This window comes from Pseudorasbora parva, chromosome 10 (assembly GCF_024679245.1).
Source record: "Pseudorasbora parva isolate DD20220531a chromosome 10, ASM2467924v1, whole genome shotgun sequence".
In the NCBI taxonomy this organism is placed as follows: Eukaryota; Metazoa; Chordata; class Actinopteri; order Cypriniformes; family Gobionidae; genus Pseudorasbora; species Pseudorasbora parva.
The window spans coordinates 1460417-1477516 of NC_090181.1; the positions used below are offsets into that span (position 1 = coordinate 1460417).

At 38.9% G+C, this 17100-nt stretch overlaps 1 protein-coding gene across 4 annotated transcripts in view; it reads left to right on the top strand.

Moving 5' to 3' along the window:
* The window catches only part of LOC137090871 (formin), a 126771-nt gene that overhangs the window by 76980 nt on the left and 32691 nt on the right, over positions 1-17100 (top strand). For all 4 annotated transcript variants that reach the window (XM_067454847.1, XM_067454850.1, XM_067454849.1 and 1 more), the window contains 7 exons: positions 3281-3368; positions 4746-4807; positions 5793-5881; positions 8305-8434; positions 8764-8910; positions 9444-9503; positions 12305-12425. In XM_067454847.1, coding sequence (XP_067310948.1) covers positions 3281-3368; positions 4746-4807; positions 5793-5881; positions 8305-8434; positions 8764-8910; positions 9444-9503; positions 12305-12425 — 697 coding nt within the window. The remainder of the gene's footprint in view (positions 1-3280; positions 3369-4745; positions 4808-5792; positions 5882-8304; positions 8435-8763; positions 8911-9443; positions 9504-12304; positions 12426-17100) is intronic.

Consider the following 17100-nt stretch of genomic DNA (forward strand, 5'->3'; position numbering starts at 1 on the left):
TGAGTCTGTGAGAGTGAGAGTGTGAGTGAGTGTGAGAGTGAGAGTGTGTGAGTCTGAGTGTGAGTGAGAGTGTGTGAGTCTGTGAGTGAGAGTGAGTGTGTGAGTAAGAGTGTGTGAGTCTGTGATTGTGAGTGAGAGTGTGTGAGTTACAGCGTGTGAGTGAGTTTGAGAGTGTGAGTCTGTGAGTGTGAGAGTGTGTGAGTCTGTGAGTGTGAGTCTGTGAGTGAGTGTGAGAGTGTGTGAGTCTGTGAGTGTGAGAGTGTGTGAGTCTGTGAGTGAGTGTGAGAGTGTGAGAGTGTGTGAGTCTGTGAGTGAGTGTGAGAGTGTGAGAGTGTGAGAGTGTGTGAGTGTTAGTGTGAGTCTGTGGGTGGGTTGCACCAACAAGGATTAACTTTAAATCTAGATTAAATCAAGGTTTATCTTATAATTCTGTTGCACCAAACTTTAAACTTTGTTTAAAAATAACCAGGCTTAAATTTAAACCATGACTTTAATCCTGGATTTATTTTCATTATAAACCTGGATTAACTATAATCTTGTTGCTCCACAACTTTAATCTCAGATTAAAATTTCAGTTTGGGATTAAATTTAAACTTGCTACTCTCTAGCACTTTATAAAGACAGAGGACATTTTACAGGTTTATTTCCTTTATCAGCGAGAGCTCCTTATGTCAGAGAGAGTGTTTCTGGTGTTCAATAAAGAAGGAAATTGAGTGTTAGTATTGTTGCTGTCAGTGGCTCATCATGGCGGCGAAAATTAATGGAGGTTTTAATCGCAGGTTAAATACTGCTAATCCCAGATTTGTTAATCTTGGTTTAAAATTAAGTGGTGCAACACAACTAGATTTAAATTAAAGCCTAGATCAACAAATCCTAGATTAGCTCTAAACTGAGTTTAATTTAATCCTTGTTGGTGCAACCCACCCTGTGAGTGAGAGAGTGTGAGTGAGATTGAGAGTGTGTGAGTGTGAGTGTGAGTGAGAGTGAGTGTGTGTGAGAGTCTGTGAGAGTGTGAGAGTCTGTGAGTGTGCGTGAGTCTGTGAGAGTGTGAGTGTAAAGCCTAGTTCACACTGCCCGATTTTTGCCCCGATTTTGAGTCGCCGACAGGTTTTGCGAAATCGCCGACAAATGCCCGAGATCACAGGCAAATCGGTGCTCGTGCACGCGAGTGACAATCACGCAGTGTGAATAATCAAAGACGCGATCAGAGAGAATCGCCGACGAGTCGCCGACGCCGGTGAGATATTTGGCATGCTAAATATCTGGACCCGTCGGCGATTCAAACTCCTGCTGTGTGAACTGCGTTCTGACTGAAAATTACACCGGCGATGACCGACAGCCAATGAAAGAGTGAGATACAGGGCAGCAGGACGTTCAGGGAGGAGTTATAGAGCAGAATATCAGTATTTTAATAGATATATTTACAATTCTATCAAACAGAAACAAAGCCCAAACATTTGCACATCCAGCCACAGCAGCAGCACATTACAAAATTATTTATTTACCTCAAACTGTCTTTGCAGAACACAATCCTGGCTCCCTCTGTCTCTCCAACAATTTCTTCCGCCATAATCTTTTTTCTTTTTCTCCACAAATCAGCGCACATACAATTTGAAGCAAACGTTGTGCAGTTTATCATTTTAAATAACAATTCAAAGTCTCGCGCGAACTCCGGTCTGACGCACGTGTGATCTCACGTTGTTTACTTGTCACATCGCACGTGTGTTTAGGAAACGTAGTTTGCACACCGGAGAGCGAGAGAGTTGTCGGCGATTCTTCCTCTTGTTCAGTCATGCAGTGTGAACTCCTCTGTCGTCAAACCATCGTGCAGTGTGAACACAGCAGTGACTGAATGATACCCCAGATAGTCATGCAGTGTGAATAAAGCAGTGACCCGACGAGTTTGAAAATCGTGCAGTCTGAACTAGGCTTAAGTGAATGTGAGTGAGATTGAGTGTGCGAGTGAGTGTCCGTGTGAGTGTGTGAGTGAGAGTGTGAGTCTGTGAGTGTGAGTGTGTGTGAGAGTGTGAGTCTGTGTCTATGAGTGTGAGTGAGAGTGTGTGAGAGAGAGTGTGTGAGCGTGTGTGTGTGTATCTCCGCTCTACAGCCCGTTGCGCTGGTTCCCACTGAACGCCGCGGTGGCTTAACGACTGTAATGCCGGCGCTACCTAATGAAGACGAGCGAGGCATTAAGTTTTAGAGCGGGCCTTTAGCGTGCCACAACTGGTGTGCCCTTTATGAGGGAATCCAGTCATTAGTAATTGTGACCATGTGTAGGTACAAATAAAATCCTGTGAATTTATAGTTTGTTATAAAATCTCTTCTGTGCTCGTCCAGAGCTCGACGATGGCCTTTTATGGAGGCGTTTTGTGCCGTTTTCTCACAGCGAGGTCCTGATTGTGATGTTTCTGCTCGTTATGGAGATTATGATGGGACTCCGAAAAACATCACCATAGACGTGCTCTAAAGGGGTAACTAACAGATGGTCAGCGAGTAGATCGTTCTCTGGGATGCGTTTTCATGAAATCGAATGTAAAGAGTTTAATCTCTAAACACAGATTAGCTTATAGTGCTTGTCTACGGGGCACAGGGTCAGTGAAATTAAACGAGTCGAGCCACGAGCGCTGTGCTAAGTGAGCTGATCGACAGGAATTACGTTTGTGAAATCTAATTACAAGGAAATGCGTGAATTATATCTGTTTATTAAAATATATGGTTGACTAACTGCAAGGGAAGAAGGCGTCCCATATGAGACACACAGTCACAGTTCATCACTTAGCACAGCGCTCGTGGCTCGACTCGTCGAGACTGTTCTCCAAGATGGCCGCCGTCTGTAACGCGTAATGTTCTGTCTTTATAAAGTATCTTCTTATTAAACTGTTTGTACTCTTATAAAGTTCTCAGTGCTGTGGTCTGCCTGTAGGGACCCTCATTATGCTGCCATGTTAGTGTGAGGCTATGTTGAGCTGTTAGTGGTATTAACTAGCGGTTTAATTTCACTGACCCTGTGCCCCGTAGACAAGCGCTATAAGCTAATCTGTGTTTAGAGATAAAACTCTTTACATTCGATTTCATGAAAACGCATCCCAGAGAACGATCTACTCGCTGACCATCTGTTAGTTACCCCGAGGGACATTTCTCACCGCAGTTGTCCTATAATAAAGGAGAGAGCCTGATCGTTCAATTCGATTGGCGACTCGCTTTTATTGGTTTGATATTGAATGGTGAGGTTGTTCACAGGAATGATGATGTTTATGTTGATGATCTTCTGCTTCTGTAGCTCATCAAGCTGCTGGATGGCAAACGCTCTCAGGCCGTGGGAATATTAATATCCAGCCTGCACCTGGAGATGAAGGACATTCAGCAGGGTGAGACACACACACACACACACACACACACACACACACACACACACACACACACACACACACACACACACACACACACACACACTCTCATCCTTACTGGTATTAAACCACAGGTCAGCGCTTCAGTCCACATGTCACAGATGGACCGGCTACTTCTCTCGATTCCTGCTTCTGCTGATGTGCTTATGATGGGATTTTTGAGATCTTTCTCATCTGAATGAGAGAAGAAGAACCAGCTGGCGGTCGTGTGTGTGTGTGTGTGTGTGTGTGTGTGTGTGTGTGTGTAAGAGAGAGTGTGGGCATGTTTTTGTGAACTATCAGGACACAAATGTGTATAATGACATGGGTATGACATATTAGTATTACAAGGATAGGGTGAAATATGAGGACATTACTCTTGTCCCCACTTTTCAAAAGTGTGTGTGTGTGTGTGTGTGTGTGTGTGTGTGTGTGTGTGTGTGTGTGTGTGTTTGTGTGTGTTTTGAGCGGCTGCAGTTCTCCGAGCGCCTGCATGTTTGATCCTGCTGGCAGGTTGATTTGTTTGTTGTAGCCGGTGACTGTCTCCACAGCGCCAACACGAGCAACACCTCCTTAATGATCTGAGTGTGTTGAAACTATCACTCACACACACACACACACACACACACACACACACACACACACACACACACGTCTGGTTCACTATCTTTGTGGGGACTCTCATAGACGTGAGACGACACACACACACAATCACACACTTTCACACACTCTCTCACACTCACACACACATTCACATGCACACACTCTTTCACTCACTCAGGTACACACACTAACACACACACACACACACACAGCCCCTAAACCTACCCGTCACAGGAAACATTCTGCATTTTTACATTTTAAAAAACTAAACATAATTTTGTATGTTTATAAATCCATTTACATTGTGGGGACATTTGGTTCACACACGCACACACACATAGACACACACACACACACACACACACACACACACACACACACACACACACACACACACACACACACACACACACACACACAATCAAAGGATTTTATTTGATATATGCTACTAAAACATAACTTTAGAATGGAATATTATGTTTAAGTTTGCAAATAAATGAAATGGAGACGCTTTTTAATGCAGGGAGCAATTTAAAAAAAACTACTACTATTTTTTATTAATAAATACGCATTAAATAATTAAAATGATTAAAAATATAACAAGTAAAATAATAAGAAATATAATAACTAATACATGCATATAATGACCAAATGAGCAGTAAAAGCACACACCAAGACACACTCTGACCTGCAAATAAACGAGCATGTCACCGTTTGGGATGTGAGCAGAAGTAATGCGTATGGTTTATATTGCAGCTGTTCTGACGGTGGATCACTCTGTGGTGGATCTGGAGACCATCGAAGCTTTATATGAAAACGTGAGTACACAAAGAAACCCGAGAGCGCAGAAGAATGTGCATTTATTTCCTACAGTCGCTGATTTAACAGCACCAGCTGCTCGAATTGGCAATAAAAACGCCTTTATTATTTCATTAAACACATTTTGTGTGTGTGTGTGTGTGTGTGTGTGTGTGTGTGTGTGTGTGTGTGTGTGTGTGTTTGTGTGTGTGTGATGGGTAGGTTTAGGGGTAGGGGCTGTGTGTGTGTGTGTGTGTGTGTGTGTGTGATGGGTAGGTTTATGGATAGGGGCAGTGTGTGTGTGTTTGTGATGGGTAGGTTTATGGGTAGGGGCAGTGTGTGTGTGTGTGTGTGTGTGTGTGATGGGTAGGTTTATGGATAGGGGCAGTGTGTGTGTGTTTGTGATGGGTAGGTTTATGGGTAGGGGCTGTGTGTGTGTGTGTGTGTGTGTGTGTGTGTGTGTGTGTGTGTGTGTGTGTGTGTGTGTGTGTGTGTGTGTGTGTGTGTGTGATGGGTAGGTTTATGGGTAGGGGCAGTGTGTGTGTGTGTGTGTGTGTGATGGGTAGGTTTATGGATAGGGGCAGTGTGTGTGTGTTTGTGATGGGTAGGTTTAGGGGTAGGGGCTGTGTGTGTGTGTGTGTGTGTGTGTGTGATGGGTAGGTTTAGGGGTAGGGGCTGTGTGTGTGTGTGTGTGTGTGTGTGTGTGTGTGTGTGTGTGTGTGTGTGTGATGGGTAGGTTTATGGATAGGGGCAGTGTGTGTGTGTTTGTGATGGGTAGGTTTATGGGTAGGGGCAGTGTGTGTGTGTGTGTGTGTGTGTGATGGGTAGGTTTATGGGTAGGGGCTGTGTGTGTGTGTGTGTGTGTGTGTGTGTGTGTGTGTGTGTGTGTGTGTGTGTGTGTGTGTGTGTGTGTGTGTGTGTGTGTGTTTAAATGATATGCGGTCGTGGTTCGAGCCATATGATTGGCTGCTGAAATGACTGATTGCTCATCGTGAATGTTTGCAGAGAGCTCAGGCTGATGAACTGGAGAAGATCCGGAAACATTACGAGACGTCTAAAGAAGACGAAGTGAAACTCCTGGATAAACCAGAACAGTACGTCCTTCAAACGCTCATATAACCACAACTACAGTGAACTGTGGTCGTTTCAAATCTGAGGATGATATCTCTAAAGCGATGTATTTTATTAATCATATTGTAAGGCATGTCAGGGACGATTTTAGAGAACGCTGGTAGATGCTAATCATTGTTACTGGCCTGTAAAACACACACTTCAAGGTTACACATTAAGCCTGGTTACATTCAAGCTCAAGTTTATCCGTCATTCTCCTGTCCGAGTGAACATTTAGCTTGTCCTGAATTTTTGTTTGATGTTGTGTGTGTGTGTGTGTGTGTGTGTGTGTGTGTGTGTGTGTGTGTTTTGTAAATATGATTTATTCTGAAGCAATATTCTTACCTGTGTTCAATCAGCTTTGACATTTTAAATCATATTGCATATGCATATTTGTGATATTTTTACCTTTTATAAAGGGCATTTTCCCCCTAATTTAATTGAGTATAGGCTATGCTTCAGCTTTAATTTTTGATCCTTAAATTTGATCAATAAATTACACTTGAATAAGACACTATGGGGCTGTTACCAATCAAATTAAATAAATGACACTGAAAAATGACCACTGCATTAAATAATGTTATACGATTGCTTTAAATATTTTTGGAATATACAAATAAGAAAAGTTGGAACGAATGTTTAATCACGAAACAAAACTGAACCGCCAGTAGGTGGCACAGGTAAGTCTTAATGAGTGAGTCATTGAGTCGATTCGTTCAAACCCTGACTGTCTTAATGAGTGAGTCATTGAGTCGATTCGTTCAAACCCTGACTGTCTTAATGAGTGAGTCATTGAGTCGATTCGTTCAAACCCTGACTGTCTTAATGAGTGAGTCATTGAGTCGATTCGTTCAAACCCTGACTGTCTTAATGAGTGAGTCATTGAGTCGATTCGTTCAAACGCTGACTGTCTTAATGAGTGAGTCATTGAGTCGATTCGTTCAAACGCTGACTGTCTTAATGAGTGAGTCATTGAGTCGATTCGTTCAAACGCTGACTGTCTTGATGAGTGAGTCATTGAGTCGATTCGTTCAAACGCTGACTGTCTTAATGAGTGAGTCATTGAGTCGATTCGTTCAAACGCTGACTGTCTTAATGAGTGAGTCATTGAGTCGATTCGTTCAAACGCTGACCATCTTAATGAGTGAGTCATTGAGTCGATTCGTTCAAACGCTGACCGTCTTAATGAGTGAGTCATTGAGTCGATTCGTTCAAACGCTGACTGTCTTAATGAGTGAGTCATTGAGTCGATTCATTCAAACGCTGACTGTCTTAATGAGTGAGTCATTGAGTCGATTCGTTCAAACGCTGACTGTCTTAATGAGTGAGTCATTGAGTCGATTCGTTCAAACGCTGACTGTCTTAATGAGTGAGTCATTGAGTCGATTCGTTCAAAAACGCTGACTGTCTAATGAGTGAGTCATTGAGTCGATTCGGTCAAACGCTGACCGTCTTAATGAGTGAGTCATTGAGTCGATTCGTTCAAACACTGACTGTCTAATGAGTGAGTCATTGAGTCGATTCGTTCAAACGCTGACTGTCTTAATGAGTGAGTCATTGAGTCGATTCGTTCAAACGCTGACTGTCTTAATGAGTGAGTCATTGAGTCGATTCGTTCAAACGCTGACTGTCTTAATGAGTGAGTCATTGAGTCGATTCGTTCAAACGCTGACTGTCTTAATGAGTGAGTCATTGAGTCGAAATGAAATGTCTGTCATTAACTCCTCTCCCTAATGTCGCTCCACACCCGTAAGACATCCGTTCATCTTCACACACAGTTTAAGATATTTTATATTTAGTCCGAGAGCGTATGCAAGTGTATGCACACTATACTGTCCATGTCCAGAAAGGGAATAAAAACATCATCACAGTAGTCCATATGAGACATCAGTGGGTTAATTAGAGTCTCTTGAAGCATCCAAAATACATTTGGGTCCAAAAATAACAAAAACTACGACTTTATTCAGCATTGGCTTCTCTTCCGCGTTTGTGTTCAATCCTCAAATAAAGATTCAAACGGTTCTGATTCATGAACAGAAATGTACTGTGTGTTTCTCACTAATGTCAATGACTTCCAGTGCATTAATGTGAAAAACTTCCGCTCACATGCTCAACATCTTCACAGTCCCTTTAAAACCACTGAGCGTCTGACCTCTGACCCTTCACTGTAGTGAGTCAGTGTGTGTGTGTGTGTGTGTGTGTGTGTGTGTGTCCGTATGCTAATGAAGCAGGAAACCAGCAATCCTCTGCACATGATTGTGTGTCTCTGTGACTCGTGCCGCTAATATTTGCCTTAATTGCACTTAAGTGCGCTTACTTACATCCAGATTTGTGTGTGTGTGTGTGTGTGTGTGTGTGTGAAGTCTCTTTGATGTGATTGCTCTTTCTCTTTCATCTTCCTGCTCAGATTCCTGTACGAACTCTCCCAGATCCCAGATTTCGCCGGCCGCGCTCACTGCATCATATTCCGCACTGTCTTCGTGGACTCCATGTCTTCTGTGCATCGGAAGGTGGAGACCATCTCCACTGTGTGCAAGGTACAATAAAGTCGGGGAAAGCTGCTGTTAGATTTTATTATTGGTTAGATTTGGTGTTCAATCAATCAATCATCTTTATTTCTATCGCTCTTCTCCAGCGCCGATTGTGTCAGAGCAGCTTCAGTGTTAAACAGGACAATACTGCAGCAGAATTAGATTTGGCTGTACAGTCGTTCTGGAGAAACTGGTTGAAATGATTAATAAGACTTTTTATTTTTATTAAAGGATTAAAAAATGCACAAATGTAATGATATGAAAACTGTATATGATATGTGTGATCACGTGCTGACGTTGAATCGTGTAAGTGTGTGTTTGCTGTGCCTCTACAGGTGTTTCTGGAGAATGACAGTGTGAAGGATGTGATTGGGCTTATTTTGGCTTTTGGAAACTACATGAACGGTGGAAACAGAACCAGAGGACAGGCGGATGGATTCGGACTGGAGATCCTTCCTAAATTAAAAGACGTCAAGAGCAGGGTATTAAAACAGTCACACCACACTGCAGAAAATGCTCTTCTTACTCAGTATTTTGTCTTGTTTCTAGTCCAAACATCTAAAAATTCTTGAAACAAGAAACATTTACTAGTCAAGCAAAAGTAATTGTCTTGTTTTGGGGAAAAATAACTCAAAATGAAGAGAGTTTTTGCTTAAAATAAGATAAATAATCTGCCAATGGGGTGAGAAAAATAATCTTAATTCAAACAGAAAACAAGATTATTATTCTCACCCCATCGGCAGATTATTTATCTTATTTTAAGCAAAAACTCTCTTCATTTTGAGTTATTTTCCCCCAAAACAAGACAATAACTTTTACTTGTCTAGTAAATGTTTCTTAATGTAAGAATTGTTTGATATTTTGACTAGAAACAAGACAAAAATACTGAGTAAGAAGAGCATTTTTAGCAGTGTGTTTAACCTGCTTCTGTAGCGGAGCTAAACTCTGCCGCTTGATTTGATTGGGTGTGATACGGTCAGCTCAACATATGCTAATTCTGTTCTTTCCCCATCAGGACAATCGCATAAGTCTGGTGGATTACGTGGTGTCTTACTACCTGCGAAACATGGACGAGGTACAGCCGTTTGAGCTTTTCAATCATGCATTTCGATGTGTTTTCCTGCACTTCACCAAAACGCCTCTCAGTGGGTGTGTTTAACCGCAGAAACTGACAGTAAAGGCCCTTTCACACCGGACGCGTAACGGAAAAGCGATGCGGATATTTCGCGTCAAAACCATTCACATCAGCCGCGACACGAATTTGCGATGTTTCAGAGCTCAAACATTACAAAACATTCGCGGCGACAGCTGAGAAAACACGGACACTTCATCATCCAGTGAAGACGAGCTTTACATTTTATTTAAAGGACCGAGAAGGTTTCGGGTGCAGCCAGTCTTAAAGAACAGAGTCTGAAGGAGAGTCTGCTAATCTCGTACAGGAGCTAAAACTTTATCATGGCCTGCACTTACTTTCGAAAGTCTGTGGGACAATTTGAGGATCTTCTCCCGAAACAGAGACTAACACACACTTCAGGAACCAATCGATCCGCAGCAGATGTTTCCAGTTCAGTCACAATTTGAATATTTAAGTGCCACAGACGGCAACACGTTCACTTTCCATAATCGCAGACACAAGGTTTAGAAAAAAATCAAAAATTATAAATCAAAAGGTGTAGCTATTGTCTGTCGCCTACAGTGGGCAAACCCAGCTTTAACTAGACCTACAGCTGTAATCTCCTGAGAAACGCCACACCTGAAGCTCGTGACATCAACAGGACATTTCGTCACCGTGGTTTCCTCGTATGTGATTGGTGGAAACCGTTTCTGTCTCCGCTAGAGTAAAAAAAAAAAATCGGCATGTCGTTTTTTCCCCACAGCACATTCGCGTTCGGTGTGGAAGCGCTGATAAAACCATCACGCAAATTATTCACGAGCCAAAATCGCGTCCTGTGTGAAAGGGCCTTAGCGCTGATGCAATGCACAGCCGTCAAAGAAATTCTGCAGTAATATAGTTCTGGTGGTGCAGAGGAAATGTGTTTCTGTCTCGTTTTCCAGCACAAATATCAAAACATTCTTAAATCAAGACACATTTACTGGAAAAGAGAAATAACTGAAAATTAGTTAAAACAAGAACAAATATCTGTCAGTGGAGTCAGAAAAAAACATCTTAAAGGGTTAGTTCAGCCAGAAATGAAATGTCTGTCATTAACTCCTCCCCCTAATGTCGCTCCACACCCGTAAGACCTCCGTTCATCTTCACACACAGTTTAAGATATTTTAGATTTAGTCCGAGAGCGTATGCAAGTGTATGCACACTATACTGTCCATGTCCAGAAAGGGAATAAAAACATCATCACAGTAGTCCATATGAGACATCAGTGGGTTAATTAGAGTCTCTTGAAGCATCCAAAATACATTTGGGTCCAAAAATAACAAAAACTACGACTTTATTCAGCATTGGCTTCTCTTCCGGGTTTGTGTTCAATCCTCAAATAAAGATTCAAATGGTGAGCAAAAACTTCATTTTGATACACTTCTCAGAAACTAAGACTTAATATGTCATCTCAAGTAAACAAATCTTGCTTTAAGAAGGTTTTCTCAGCTAACAGGAAATGTTTGCGTGTTAGTCAGAAATTACCCTTTTTTTATTTCAATGAAATGAATGTTCTATATTTTATAAATGTTTTTTTTTATTTAATAGTTTGTATTTTTAGGGGGTTTTATTGTACTAAATTATATTTACGCTGTATTCATAATACATTTATTCTCTTTTTGAGCACCTGAAAATTACATTTCCAACTTAAGCTGTTAAATCTTGAATTTTTTTGGGAGATAACACATGCCAAATTATTTCTGAAGTGGAATTAAAAAAAGTTAAAGAATCTGTAATTACCTTTATGGTTATGAAAAATGCACAAAAATACTGTTTTCAATTTTTATATGAAATATATATTTTCAAAAGCATGTTTCACTCTAAATCTGCAAGAAAATCAAAGCTATAAATCTAAACAAGTTGTTTCAAATTTGAGGTTGATATCTCTGTCTGTTCAAAGTTAATAATCTTTAAGTTAGTAATCTTTATAATCTTTAATCTTTAATAATCACAAGTCTTTAATAATGTTCTCAAAACGTTAGCAGAAAAACATTTATACATTGTTCATGAATGTTTTTTAAATGCACTGCAGAAATGCTCTTCTTACTCAGTATTTTTGTCTTGTTTCTAGTCCAAATATCTAAAAATTCTTACATTAAGAAACATTTACTAGACAAGTACAAATTATTGTCTTGTTTTGGGAGAAAATAACTCAAAATGAAGAGAGTTTTTGCTTAAAATAAGATAAATAATCTGCCAATGGGGTGAGAAAAATAATCTTGTTTTCTGTTTGAATTAAGATTATTTTTCTCACCCCATTGGCAGATTATTTATCTTATTTTAAGCAAAAACTCTCTTCATTTTGAGTTATTTTTCCTAAAACAAGACAATTACTTTTGCTTGTCTAGTAAATACTTCTTGTTTTAAGAATTTGTAGATGTTTGGACTAGAAACAAGACAAAAATACTGAGTAAGAAGAGCATTTTTTGCAGCGTGTTCCAGTTGGACATTCTTCTAACATTAATTGTTTAGGAACATTTAGAGAATATTTAAAATAGCATTCCCATAATGTTTGAAGAATGACACAATCGAATGTTCCCTCAATGTTCACATAACCAAGAAATCACACCTTCACAACTTAAATGGGAAGATCAGCAAGAAATATATTTTTGTCAGGTGGGTCGATATTTGCAATAGAAAACAAGACAAAAATACCGAGTAAGAAAATCCTTGTTGTGCACATGCTGACAGTTTTTCTGCTAAAGGTTGTGCTGTTGTTTCAGAATGCAGGGACAGAGAAGAGTGTTTTCCCGCTGCCTGAACCTCAGGATCTCTTCCACGCCGCACAGGTCAAGTTTGAGGATCTCGCAAAAGATCTGCGCAAGTTAAAGAAAGAGCTGACAGGTATGACTCCCATGCGCATGTCTGTGGTTTAATGCGGCAGAACGAGAGGGATAAAAGCTGCCCAGACACTTTAACTTTAATCATTATATACATGAGCAGTGATTCATTCTAGTGAATCTTTTGAATCACTGAACAGAGTTGTTCAGATTGATTCACTCATTAGTTCAGTAGGTCTCAATGAAATCCGTTTTATTTTTTTACAAATTCCACTTTTTCCATTAATTTTTCTGGATTCTGTTTTTTTTTTTATCTCTATTTTAATGTTTATATTAAATTTTAGTAATCAGAAAGCAAGTTTAATTAATTAAAATCGTGAAACTTGTACAATTTAATAACAATTTATAAAATAAATTACAAAAATTACATGTTTAGCGCCCTTAGAAATACATTTTTTTCAATTTCTGTTTTATTTTTTAACCAAATTCTGTGTTTTCTGTTTTAATTTTTTTGGGATTACATTTTAATGGTTTGATAAAAAAATGTTGGACTCCATTTTAATGGTTCAATTCAATTTTAATAACCAAAAGGCATGTCTAAATAATTAAAACCATAGAAACTACTTTAAACTATTTTTTTCTATGAAATGTTAAATTTTTCTGCCAATCAAATCAAGCCATAAAACATTAATTTATCGTTTACATTACAACAAATATTTTTGTCAAACAAAGTGCTGCACAACAGAGCTTTACTGGTAAAATTAAAACATTAAATTCTACTGTACAACAGTAATATATTTCTGTCACAATTATTTTCAATTTAAACCAAACTTTTGTTTTGACAGTTTTTATATTTTAATAGTCTTCCATGCAAATTCTGTCTGCCGAGTGAGTCATTGAATCATTTGCTTAAATTATTAATTAAACATTGTATTATTTTTTTTCAGAGTGATTTGCTGCAATATTCCTCAGTGTCATTATAATTGTGTATAAAAGCTCAGACGCTTTATTTATTACCCCTTGATTATTTACACAGTGATGGCAAAATGAGCAGAGTGTCAGCAGTGATTCATTCTAGTGAATCGTTTGAATCACTAAACAGTTCACAACTCTGAATCGCTGAGTCATTGAATCATTCGCTCAAATGATTTATTAAATGTTTTACTAATCTTCATCAGAGTGATTTTGCTGCAATGTTCACACACCATCGTTTAATTTTAAAAGCAGTTAAAAGCAACTTCTTTTCATGAAACATTTTTACACTGGAAAAAAAAGTGCCTTTACCATAGTTGTGCTCGGGGCCGCCGCAGGGGTCACAGGTCACGCCCCCCAGCCCCTGGTGTCTGCAATTATTTAAATCAGCCAATAATATGGCATATGAAAGCAATTAGATATGCTCTCTCCTCATTCCCCTCCATTTGAGAATCGCTGTTAAAAACTCTGATCCTCAGTGACCCGGGGGAAAAATACAAACCGGCTACAAAACCACTGCCGCCCCACCTCGAGCTGTCTGTCACTCACTTATTAGCACAAAAATGCAAGACAATAAATACAGAACAAGGGCCTTAGCATTTGATCCACACCACAACAAAAAAAACCCTGAACGTCTGGCCCGCGAGTCCTCGGGCGTTGGCATGAGATCGTAAGGAGGGTGTAGCGAGCGCACCTACGACGTCTGTACTTCTGGACAGGGATAAATATTTATGCCGTGCTATCATAAAGAGCTCCAAGTGTTCCTAATTATTCCTCGAGTCATTTCTGTTTAAAGTGAGAGCGGAGAGGAAGTCGAGGTGGTGAAGAAAGAGTTTCTGGACTGAGATTTGAGGCCTGTGCATCTGAAGTACACGTGTTTCAGCCTTTGATATTCCGTCTTCTGATCCAATCAATTTAGAAGTTTAACATCAGCGAAACACTTTAAAGTCATCATGACGTGTTTATTCGAAGTGATTGATTGCTGCACATCATGATTGTGTTAATAATCCTGAATCAGAATAACTTCGTCTCTTCTCTGATGATGAGGACACCTGTCACTCACATGAGATCCACCAATCGCAAACCACAGTCATCCAATCAACTCCCCACAGACACAATCAAGCCCCGCCCTATTTTACATATGTAATGGTGATTTATGCGGCAAAAGTAAATGGAGCAAAACAAATTTAATATATAGCAAAAGAGGTTACAATGAAGCAAAAACGGGTTAAAATTAAACAAAGCGGGTTAAATGTAGCTAAATGTAGCAAAAACTGGTTAAAATGTAGCAAAAACTGGTTTAAATGTAGCAAAAGAGGTTAATATGTAGCAAAAATGGGTTAAAATTAAGCAAAGCGGGTTAAAATGTAGCTAAAAAAAAGGTTTAAATGTAGCAAAAATGGATTTAAATTAAGCAAAGCGGGTTAAAATGTAGCTAAAAAAAGGTTTAAATGTAGCAAAAATGGATTTAAATTAAGCAAAGTGGGTTAAAATGTAGCAAAATAGATTTAAATGTAGCAAAAGAGGTTAATATGTAGCAAAAATGGATTAAAATTAAGCAAAGCGGGTTAAAATGTAGCTAAAAAAAGGTTTAAATGTAGCAAAAATGGATTTAAATTAAGCAAAGCGGGTTAAAATGTAGCTAAAAAAAAGGTTTAAATGTAGCAAAAATGGATTTAAATTAAGCAAAGCGGGTTAAAATGTAGCTAAAAAAAGGTTTAAATGTAGCAAAAATGGATTTAAATTAAGCAAAGCGGGTTAAAATGTAGCTAAAAAAAGGTTTAAATGTAGCAAAAATGGATTTAAATTAAGCAAAGTGGGTTAAAATGTAGCAAAATAGATTTAAATGTAGCAAAAGAGGTTAATATGTAGCAAAAATGGATTAAAATTAAGCAAAGCGGGTTAAAATGTAGCTAAAAAAAAGGTTTAAATGTGGCAAAAGAGGTTAATATGTAGCAAAACCGGTTAAAATCAAGCTGCACCTGACCAATAAAGACTAGCACTAAGTTAGCTGGTTAGCACCAGTTAAATGTTCTATTTGTTTGTTTGTTTATTTATATAAAAATATTTTAAAAGTACTGCACTTGATTAACAGAGACTTATTACAGCACTTGCATGCTGTTGGCCTTGTTTGTTTAGTTGTTTCTATTGCTCTCCTCATTTGTAAGTCGCTTTGGATAAAAGCGTCTGCTAAATGATTAAATGTAAATGTAAGCAAAAGTGGTTTAAAATGTAACAAAAAAAGTTATAATGTTGCAAAAAATGGGTTAAAATTAAGCAAATGTGGTTTAAAATGTAGCAAAAATGTAAAAATGTGGCAAAAGAGGTGAAAATGTAGGAAAAACGGGTTAAAATTAAACAAAGTGGGTTATAATGTAGTTAAATGTAGCAAAAACTGGTTAAAATGTAGCAAAAAAGGTTTAAATGCAGCAAAAAAAAGTTTAAATGTAGCAAAATAGGTTAAAATTAAGCGGGTTAAAATGTAGCAAAAAAGGTTTAAATGGTGATCGGCATCGGCATCTCTCTAAAGAAACCATGAGCCTGAAATGCTCCGTAATCTAGAGTCAGAATAACTTCATCTGTTCTCTGATGACCAGGGCGGGGACACCTGTCACTCACATGAGATCAGCCAATCAACTCCCCACAGACACAATCAAGCCCCGCCCACATTTGTTCTTGTATGTGAAGCGATTTACTTGATATACGGCACAATAGTGAAGAAACGACCAGCGTAACATCCCTTTCATGCTATTTATAGTCGGTTTAGTTATTAATATGAATAATTAATAGCTCAGATCATTTGATGGGGGAAGAATCTGATGAGAAATGTCAACAGATTCACACAGAAACTCAAAACTCTTCACTACAACTCATTAAAATAACGTTTGGTTTTGGAGATTCTGACAGAAATATATGACAGTAGAAGGTACTTCTCAAAGTAATAATAACATTACAAAACAGTTTTGTATTAATAGTTTTTTTTTATTAAAACTGTATTTTTACAGAACCACAATTTTTCATACATGTTTTAATTTACAAAGTAAACTTTTTTATGCATTTGATTACAAATTAATTTAATTGTTCATTATTTTATTCAACATTGTTTATGATAAGAAATTTGTATTAAAGGCACAGTATGTAATTTTTCGTCTCTTATTCAAAACACAGGCGTGTCTTGACTCTTGAGTGGGCGGGGTTTTTATTCTGCCGCGAGCGCTTCCGCTTCTTCCGCTCGTGTGTGTGTGTGTGGTAATGCAGCGCTGTTTTATCATATCACACACATGTGAGTGTGTTAAAGTGATGTTATAATGCTACTATGAGACACCCGTTCACACTGCAGTGAGCGAGATCATATTAGGCGGTAAAACCTGGTACTCTGTGTGATAAATCAACAACACCAGATTTAAACAATAAGACTAACTGTGTTGAGCTGGAGAACAATCATTAGTTTCTGTCCATCAATGATCGAATGTCCATCAGTGTCCAATAAAACACATCAGATATTAAAGCGGCGATAGTGTTGCCATGGTTACTACACCATAACTCCTGGTATGATGTCATACAAATAAATCACACTTTGCTGAAACTGTTCTTATGCACTCATTACACACAGATCTGTGTGTACGCATTGTTGATAAATGAGGGTACTTTGAGCAAACGCTCTATTAATCATTAAATTAATTTGAAGGCTCTATTAACGTAGAACGTTTGTTCGTAACGTTAAGAGAACCTCAGCAGACCGTTTCCTGTTAATTGTGTAAGCTGCT